Consider the following 10,579-nt stretch of genomic DNA (forward strand, 5'->3'; position numbering starts at 1 on the left):
TTGCCGTGCGCAGTGCTAGAGTGTTCAGGTTTCTCTTGAAGAAAAGGTGGCAACCCTAGTCATGGGTATTCTTACTTGAATCTTGGTGTGCTTTGTGTATTTCTTCCAGATCTGTACAGTAATCCAGTGTGAAACTTTGCTGCATGTATTTAGGAGCTTTATGTAATAAAGACTGGTCACTGCGGCTCAGCTAAAATATCAGATTTGGATAAACTTTTAAATTACTTTTTGTCTCTGCTCAGCTCTGCACTGTCTATGTACAGCATAGTACATAATGCACATAATGTCACTTCTAATTTTACAAGTTAATAAATAGTAAGATAATAATAATAATAATAATAATTAGTAACTACTAATAATATATGTGTTTGTAAAGACATTTGGTGCACACAAAGTGGATGTCTATCCTTTGTGACTATTGAAAAATAGCAGTAAAGAGTATAAATGATATAACAGAGGAGAACAAAGAAGAAGTAACAATCAAGGGAATTCACTATCACATTTGTGCCAGAATCCTATATTTTGTGCACCAAATTCTATAGGATGCTGTGCCATTTTCCAGACCTGTACCGACTCTATAACAGGAAAAGTGATGCAAAGTAAGACCAAGTACTTTTTGGTGTAACTGGTCTGTCACATATTCATATTGTACATGTCTGTCACAGTATGTCACATATACCTCAGGTGTGACATTCCTCGAAACTGAGGATACAACTGCAATCTGTCTCAGACACATATGTGACACTTTGGACAGAGATGACACATCTATGTACTTTATCAGTGTGTACATATCTGTCCCAAAGTTGGTCTTGTAAGCCAGCACCAGTCTCATAAATTTGTATTAAATTCATGAATACTATGCAGCCTTGTACATGAATTTGGTGAAAGAAACTACAGTATTCCTGTAACCCTGACACACTTTTCTTATGTATCTCAGTGACACTGTTTTTGAAATGCCCTGAATATGTAATACATTCTTTGTCCACTTTCCTCTTCACTTGGGGTGGATGAAAGAATTCTAGGAATTAGAATTCTATCATACAAAGGTCTGTCTTCTTCTGAATCAGTCATGAGTTACATCTTTTTGGGGCATTTTCACTTCAATAATGAAAATGTATACATATGGATAAAAAAAATAGCCTCTATGTAAATACATGTCATTCTTTTCATTGTATATGTAAAGTAGAATATTTAAGTTTTGGACAGAGTAAGGGGGGTTTTAACCACATTTTCTTTGCCATCTGTGTCTTATTGGAGAGATTTCCCTTCACATCCTGTCTAATAGCCATAACTAGAAGTGAGGGGAAATCTCTCTAAAGAAAGAGAAATCAGTGGTGGTCAGCAGGGTCCCCAGAACAAGTGTCTCCATATGAAGATTCCCCATCTATTCCTGTTTTTGTGACAACCCAAAATGTGGGATTTTCTTTCACTTTCAGTGCTAATAATCACCGGACAAACATACATAAATCCCTCTCCACTTTATCCAAGACTAAAAAAGTTTTGGCTTCAGTTACACTTTAATGATTGCTTTGTGTTATCTAGATTAAGCTTGGACATATATTCCAATTATCATAAAAGATCTAATGTAATCTGCAAAATGATAATTTCCTTCTACTCCCATTATCTAACTTCATGTATTAGTAATAAAAGTTACATATGTAAATATGTGTCATTCTATGCAAATTCATTGACATCATTTTCTTTTTGTGAATGTGTCTATTCTACATAAGGACAGAGCAGATCATTCAAAGATCAGAAATCTCCACATAGTCTGGGTTCTAGAATTGAGTACCAGAAGTGATAAAATGAAGACTTTACTGGGACTATTCCTATCACTGGCATGGCTATCAGGTGAGAGGTCATAGCAGACTTTTCCTGAAGTAAAAGCATATGGATATTTTCTAATGAAGTGACTATTGTATTTCCAGTAATATATACATGTCAATGTCATTGTCTGATTTGTATACTTTAGGTGTAAAGTGTGATCCTCAACTTACCCAGTCTGACTCAGCGGTGATAAAGCCGGGGAACTCCCACACACTGACCTGTACAGGTTCGGGGTACACCTTTGGTGACCATGGTATGCACTGGGTCAGACAGTTCTCTGATGGAAAGTTACAATGGCTGTGTTATACATACACCGATGGGAGTAACACAAACTATCATGATGATGTTAAAGGAAGATTCACAGCCACTAAAGATAACAACAACAACAAGGTGACTCTGAAAATGGACAACATGAAAACTGAAGACTCTGCCGTGTATTACTGTGCAAGAGGCACACTGGTAGAAATCTATCTTTACTTCAACAATAACTAGTATATCCCTTCTTCATGTTATCAATAGGTGGCAGCATACACTTTTAGTTATAAAAGGATGAAGTAACCATCTCACTGCCAATAATGAAATATATATGGTTGAACTGTATGTCTGTGGTCTGTATACCTTAAGTCGGCTGAATGGGATTGCAGACAGCATGACAACAAATATATGAATTGTAGCGTCCTCATTCCTTGTAGGCCGGTGTGCTGCGCTTGGTGGTGTGTAGTTTACTTGTTAATTAAATTAAATAAAAAATGTGTAAATTGTGAAATATCTCAAACTTCATCAACTTAATAAACTAGATTCAAGAAATAAATTAATACAGTGCCAATGGTCGGAGTCTTTGTGTCAGTTATGTGTATGAATGCATGTCATAAAATGGTGAATAGGATGTGTGAATTAAATGGGTGATGGGTGATCCTGAGTGTACCACTTAAATGGGTGTATGTATGTGTGTTGTCGTGTAAAGGAGTATTATGATAAATAGGATGCGTAAGGATGTATATGATGTGTTTAGGGCGAGTGAAAATATGCTGGTCACTGGTTAAACAGCCGAAGCTTAAAACCAGTGTGCAAATAATTAATTATTTATAAAACCACATCTACTAAAATGTGAATGAAAATATACAATGTATGAATTATAACATATAAAAAGTGGGGGATACTGGACAAAAATCCAAAAAAAAACAAAAAATCTAATATCCTCCAAACGGCGTTGGAGATCCAGAGGATAGAGAAAGAAAGAGAAGAGACATCCGAGGGAAAAAAGGGAGGATGTGCTCTCTTTCAACTCCAAAGTACGTTTTAAATGTAGAGGAATAGCATGAACTTCCTAATCCTGATCCTGGAACCACTTTGTATCAAAGTGTCTATGCAACAACAGTATCTTTATCGTCTTTGTGACGATAAAAGATTTAACCACAACCCAACATCCTTCATACCCCATCTAAAAGAGTGGAATACCGAAATTTTTTGTCTAAATGATTCATCATATTGAAACCATCCCAAACCACCGAAATTCTTATAAGCTTCCAGGATGATTTCAATATGTTGAAAAAGCCCCACACACTGATCCGGATGCCTCTCTCCCAAAATACTAGCGTATATACAAAAGGCTTGAAGCCAGTTATGAAAAGTACGTGTAACCGGCCTGCGACGATCGTCCTCAGAGCCATTATCTAATTTAAAAAAAATAAATTCTTTAGCAGACGGTAACAATGACAGTAAGTCAACAAATTCACCTTTCCAAATCTTTTCTCTCAAAGAACCGGTCAAGTGCATTCCTATCGGTGAAACCTCACAAGGTAATGGTTCTCTCAAGCAAGATTCGGGTATTCGGGAAGTATTAGCAGGCTTAACAACAGGAGAAGCTATACTAGCACTACCCCTAAGTGCCACCGGCTGATCCCAAACCGATGCAATAGATGAGGAAGGGGCAGACATTCTATCAGCAATTTTGGACAGTGATGAAATCAAATCAGTTAAAACATTGTAATTCTCAGATTCACCACTGCAAATACCTGAAGTATGGACAGGAATTGAAGGATGTACTGCGACGCCGCTTCCTACCAGTGGTGACACCTGGGGAAGATGGCTTGCTTCAGCAGGAACCTGCTCATCGCTGACAGACATCTGTGCTGGTTGAAAGAGGAGAGAAGAAAGTTGCCCGACTGCCAACTCACTCATAGCAGGACGCCTGTGGAAAGGAGCTGCTGTAGAAATGGTAGCTGTCCGCTGTCCAGAACTTGCCCCATCATCTGCGCCTCTGAAATACGACCGTTTTTCACCTCCTCTTTTTGACCCGGCGTGAAGCGATGCAGACACCTGTCGAGGCGCCGCAGACTTTGTTCCGTCCATTCCCTCTGACCCTCCGCATCAACGGAACCTTCTGGCGGGCCACATTGGGGGGACGGCATACTCCCATCTTCCAACATCGGCCGTCCGTCCCTCAGGTCTTCCACCGCCGACTGGCGACTTCCTCCACCGTTGACCCGTCGTCCAGGCAGTGACGAAGCCAGTCTTCTCCCCCAGCGCTCTGTGCCTTCTCCAAGACCTTTTGCAGTAGAGTCTCCATATCTTGCAGCTTGAAAATCAGGATAACAATCTTGCTTGCAGCTTGAAGGTCAGAATTCCAACTGATAATTATTCTTAAGAGCACCTCCTTATATAGGGTGGCTGTGGAAACTTCCAGAAATCCTCGTGGCAATGTTTTCCCGCCAAAATAACGATTTTCCCGCCGATAAAATGACAGTTACATTTTCTTAAAGGGGCAGTAACTGAAATATATAAAACTGGGAGAAAACACACAAATAATAGTCCCCACATTCCCATGAAAATGGGCCTCAAATGGATGCCTCTCTTTCCTCTTTAAGAAACCTGTATAATGGATCCACAACACACCTTGAGAACTAGGGTCGGTTGCTATGGGTTACGGAAACTCCAAAATCTTGTCTAGGGATACATTCACTTGCTTTGCCTATGAGCACTTACCGCCCTTCTGATGATTGATGGAAGTGAGGTCCAGACTGTAAATATGATACTTGAAACTTTTATTGGAGAACTTCAGGGAGACAGGAGGAGGGTTAGGATCATCCAGGAAGGTGCAAACTCCATGGCTTTTCAGAGTGGGGTTACTGTCTCCATGTACAGCAGGTAGAACACCTGACTCAGCAATACTTGAGGCCGAAGTCACTAGTCCTTGTCCTCAGTAGTAACCACTGGACATGCTGCCACCAGGCTCCAGGGTAATCACACGGTTAGTCCTTAGGCTTTAGGCCTAGCCATCTTAGGCAGTCCAGTGCAGCCTCCCAACAGGCTGGCCCGGGGAAGGAAGAGAGAGCTCACGTGTCCCCACCCCAAGTATTTATTTCCTCCCCCAGCATGCACCACTGGCCATCGTTTAACAGTGATTGGCTGGAGAGGGATATCCAATTATAGCAATCCCAGTGGTTGCTCTGTTCTGTGACCAGGGAACACGCTGCAGTACCTCTAGCAGGAGACAGGTGGCAAGAAATTACAGATTGTTTAGGGGGAAAGCCAAATGAACCAGACTACAAATTAGTATCAGACCACATACAATCTGATAAACACTAAATTTAATAGCACCCTTTCCAGTAGGGGGCTACACAATAAATAAATACAGATAACCAATAATGGATGAAATTTGTCTGTGGTCCTGTAATACTGGTTTTATTACATGATAAACATATAAGCATAAAACTCTGTAATACTTCAATAAACTACAGAAACCCAGCCCAGTCACCACGACTTGAGTTTAAACATCATTAATTATTTGATTTTATCCACAACTCTCCCCCTTTGAACAATTAAAGGGGTCCACCTAATGTAGTAATGGCCGCGAAGGGTGAGAGGAAGGACAACTCACGGCAGGAGATCCTTGCTGACTGGTGACTGGGCAGCCTGAAACCCTTTTTTTATATGCTCTGCTGACCCTTCCATTAAGTTCTTGGGTTTAGCTGACCATGAACGACAGGTGTACCAGCTAGTAGAAAAGGGGGGCATAAAGCTGCCAGCTGTAATACTCCCATGAGGGGCGAGGGACCTGAAGAAAGGTGCCCATCTTTTCCTATTCATTCTCCCTTCTGTTATAAACAACTATGGGCTTTTTACTGTTTTAACTCTGTTTTTACTCTTCTCAATGGATGACAAGCCATTGATAAAAAATGTGACTCCCCTAGCCATTGCCCTGTACCACTCGCCTCTTGTCGGGTGCTTCAGGAAAGTGAGCAGGAGCTTGGTAAATTTCTCTTTCCATTCATTAGAGCTAGGCTGCAGAGGAGAAAAGATTGAGGACTCCGCATAAAAATAAAAAAATTAAAAATAAAACACAAAGATGGAAAAAAAAAGCTATTTGAAAAAAATGCACCATTAACATTAGCTGGGACATTGTATGGTGCATATAATGTGCATGCTGTTGCACATTGCGAACATGTGCTGCAGTGCGCTGTTAAAATGCTCGGATGTACTTGAATTTTTTTTTCGTTTTTGAACTTTTAAAAGATATATTGATCACATTGTGCTGTGACGTGTTGCTATGCAGTGGCGTAACAATCGCCATAGTGACCCAGGCGGCTGCTATGGGGCCCGTGGGCACAGGGGGGCCCGGCCAGATGCCGAGCGGGCCGCCTGGGTCGCTATGGCATCCTCTGCTGGTGGTTGTGAACAGGAACACGCCGCTGCACACATCACTGACAGTAATTTGTGCAGCAGCATGTTCCTCTCCACAGCCGCTGCTGAGTCAATGAGAGCCAGCAGCGGTGGTGGAGGAGGCAGGGCCCGAGGTCGACAGCAGGGGAGGAGGCAGGGCCCGGTAACGGAGAAGGAGGTAAGCCGGGCGACAGAGGAGGCGGCGGGGCCCATCAGCGAGCGTGGAGGAAGAGGAGGCGCATAGGTAAGGAGTGCAACCAGCCCACCTGAGGGTGACCCTGCAGAGCCCACCATAGAGGTTCTATGGTGGGCTCTGCAGGGTCACCCTCAGGGGGGCTGTGTGGGATCTCAAGTGGGCTCTGCAAGGGGTATAACTAGAAATCACAGGGCCCCATACAAAATTTTGCTATGGGGCCCTGTGTTTTCTAGTTACGCCCCTGTTGCTATGCATCATTTTATTACAACACATACAAACACAGCACATGCATTGTTGATTGAGCATTATCACAATACATAGCTGAGGGGCCAACCTCAAGATTTTTTGTTAAAGTTGCTTATTTAAGTTTTGTGCACCTTCCATGTTACACAGATATGCACAAAGGCACAGTTTAAGATGTCCAAATATTTGTTATTTTAAACCCAATACACTTTCAGCTTTTGTAGGAATTTTGTTTTCATTAACATTGGGGCAACTATTACAGGACCTACAACACCAGTAGCACCATCTATTTATTCTATTGGTCCTGCATTTTCAGAAACCATATGGCCTGGGGATATTTAACAAATGCTGAAAGCTGTTAGTGAAAAAGGAAACAAAACATTTCAAAAATAGTCTGACCATCTGAGGTTAAGGGCTTGTTCACACCATCTTCAGACCATTTCCAGACCAGAAGTTTTTTTTATCTGCACCAAAAACACATATAAACAGTAATTCCAATGATTAAAATGACTAGTTCACACCACCATGTTCAGTTCCAGAGCTTTTAAAAAAAGTACAGCAGCATGCATTTTTTTCTGGTCTGGAAATTACAATAGTGCATGCAAACATACAGAACACACTGGAATGTTCTTAAAACCCATACAAAAACAACAAAAAGGTGTTTGACCACATTTACAGAAACACATCTAGATCTGATCTGGAGAAGGTTAGATCTGATCTGGAGAAGGTATGAACAATTTCTATCAAAGTGCACTGCGCTAAGCGTTAATAGTAAATAACCACTAAATATATCAATAAACCTTGATTCATTCATCCAGCATCCGTTCAGTGCAGCTAGAGAAAAGTTATGAACCATAAAGTGCTCAAATATACAGCCAGTAAAAATGACATCAATGAAAGTGTTCCAGCAAATAACCACTAAATAATATTATCAGGAAGCTCAGAGGCCTTCACTTTTTCACATGTAGTAAGAAAAAGAGTAGAAGAGGGTCATAGGGCTAGATAGAGGAGGGTGATGCAAAGGCTTGAACCTAGGAATCAGCACTTGCCAACACCCATCCCACTTTCTCCAATAGCAACCTTCCCATGGCAGTTTTCAGTTCCCCAGTTGCTGGAGCAGAAGTAAAACAGTTCCCAAAGCACTTACAAAACAGCATTTGAACATTAGCTTGACACTGCTGGTCAGTTGGTGAAAACAGCATCTTTCCATTAATGGCTTGTGCTTCCCCATTGTGGCAGACAACCAGCTGTCATTATTTTCCCCAGAAGGGGAACCCTTTTCTCCACATTTATGTGAAGTGAAACGTGTCTCTGTCATTGGACCATGCTGTAAAGCAGGTTACACCTGACCACCATCACCTGGTCGACTAAGCACAGGAATGGATGGTACATATTGTTTGCAGTGCACTGGGGAAAACTTCTGGTGGCTGGGAAAAATGCAGGATAGGGCAAAATACTAGACTTTATTGTGAGATAGTGGCATTTTTCTCACCTATAACATACTGCCTCCTTCTTGATCTCATTCTCCCAGTAATCAGTATCAGGACCACTAGCCCCCCCTCAAGTGCCCCAGAACCTATGCCATGTTCCATGTGCTTGCAGTGCTGCAGTTTGTATTTCTTGGGGACAGGAGCCACACCATGCCAGAGTTGCTGGTAGCTCCACAAGCCCAGGTCAAGAGGGGTCAGCTGAAACCAGGCAAAGTCATATATGGTAATGGCAAAACCTGGCTGCCCTTTGCCTGGGGAAGATTACACATGTGCCTTACCTAGTCCATGTTCTAAGCCTCATAGTGCAGCACTTTCTGTCAAAATACCCTGGATTCCAAGAAGTGATTCACTTGGCCAGGGGGGTTTGTGGACACTTTTTCTGTTCCAATGCTCCAATGCTCCCCTGGCAGAGATGCAGTGTCAACACCAGCCACCTGCTGATGAATTGGTGTGTGACTCCACCATGCATTGAAATTTACCCTAAATATGCTGAGAAGGCTTCACCAGCAGCAGTAAGTGATCAACAAGTACCTGTGCATATTGGGGTGCGAACAGGCTCTGTGGAGCTTGGGTTTTTACACCCCAACAGTGGCTGCTCATCCAGGACACCTACAGCATTTTGCGTTTGCAGTGGAACGGAACGCTGGCAAAGTTTTGACACGCGTTCTATCGCACTGCGGGCGGGGAGGCGTGGAAGCGGTGCCATTGAATTCAATGCACCGCCACGTCCATCCCGCCCCAAAACGCGGGGAGAAGTTTCTTAGCGATCGCAGTGCGTTCCAGCAGCTACCGCTCTGGAACACACGCTTTCGGTGTGAACAAGGCCTTACTGCAATCACTGTTACTAATAGTTGTCACCAAGATACCAAGCAAACAACCTATTTATTACCGCACACACTAAGTGGATAGACATCTGTGGAAAATCCACTGGAGGATAGACGATTTAGTCACCAGTGTGGCCATTTTGTTGGTTGGTATTGTCTTTGGAGTGTAAGCCCCTCTGGTGCAGAGACTGATGTGACTGGCTCAGTGTTCTTTGTACAGCACTGTGGTATATGTCAGAGCTATATACATGTATATTTATAATGTGTGACTCTGGGGGTACATTATAGTCTAAGATCCTCAGTGTTCTCTGTACAGCACTGTGGTCTACTGTATGTCAGAGCTATACAAATGTATAATAGTGTTTGACTGTGGGGGGATATTAGAGTGCAAGCTCCTCTGTAAAGAGAATGATGTGACTGGCTCAGTGTACTCTGTACAGCACTGCAGTATATGTTAGAGTGTTCAGGTTTGGTTTGGAACCCGGCACTACTCTCCCACAGTACAAAGACAGAAAAGCAATTTTCCAGGACCATCCCAAACAGAGCCCAAAATGCAGCACTTTGAGGTGATGATTCGAAAATTGCCGCATTTCCCAAGTGCCACTCCTCTACTCATATCACCTCCCAATTTGCAGTCTATTCAAGCTGCTCACATACTGTCCTCCCTGCCACTGAAAATGTGCTACTGTATATGAGCTGCTATTTCTTGTGGGAAACGTGAGCAGCTGCTGAACGTACTGTCCTGTTGCTGGATTTTTTTCTGCAACTATAACTCAGCTGCTTCACTCTGATTTTTCTTTCTGGAAAATACTTGCCTTCACTGTTCCAATTTGCAGCCTATTTAAGTTGCTTACATTCTGTCCTGTTGCCGTAAAATCTTTTCCCAACTTTTAGATGTTACACTCTCGTTTTTATTGCTGGGAAAACACTTGCCTCGTCTCTCCCACTTTGGGCCTGTTCTATTTGCTCAAATACTCCTCTGCCCTATTCAATTTCTTGCTACTGTATCTCAGATGGTATGCTATAATTTTTATTGCAGTTAAACACCAGCCTTGTATTTCTGAATGTGATGGTAATGAGGTTTGAGCATATCAATATAATTTATGAAATTCTCTCTTCCCTTATCTTTAAAAAAAATGCAGCATTAAATTCAATTCAATTGACCTCAGGCTGCCCGTAGTTTTCAAAGAAAGAAACAGACTGCCAACTAAGTGAATTCTGACAAAATATTTTTATGTTAAATGTACAAAATAGGCTGAAAATAGTAGACCAAAACACAGGGGCGTAACTAGAAATCACAGGGCCCCATAGCAAAAATTTGTAGAGGCCCCCCCCCC

At 42.2% G+C, this 10,579-nt stretch overlaps 1 gene segment (V, D, J or C); it reads left to right on the forward strand.

Annotated features, from left to right (window-relative positions):
* The first annotated feature begins 1,744 nt into the window (after positions 1–1,744).
* LOC108799406 lies at positions 1,745–3,947 on the forward strand. The segment is given in 4 exon segments: positions 1,745–1,851; positions 1,973–2,286; positions 3,588–3,626; positions 3,825–3,947. Coding segments are annotated over 4 exon segments (522 nt in total).
* The last annotated feature ends 6,632 nt before the right edge of the window (positions 3,948–10,579 follow it).

This window comes from Nanorana parkeri, unplaced genomic scaffold, assembly GCF_000935625.1.
Source record: "Nanorana parkeri isolate BGI_ZX_2015 unplaced genomic scaffold, ASM93562v1 scaffold1716, whole genome shotgun sequence".
In the NCBI taxonomy this organism is placed as follows: domain Eukaryota; kingdom Metazoa; phylum Chordata; class Amphibia; order Anura; family Dicroglossidae; genus Nanorana; species Nanorana parkeri.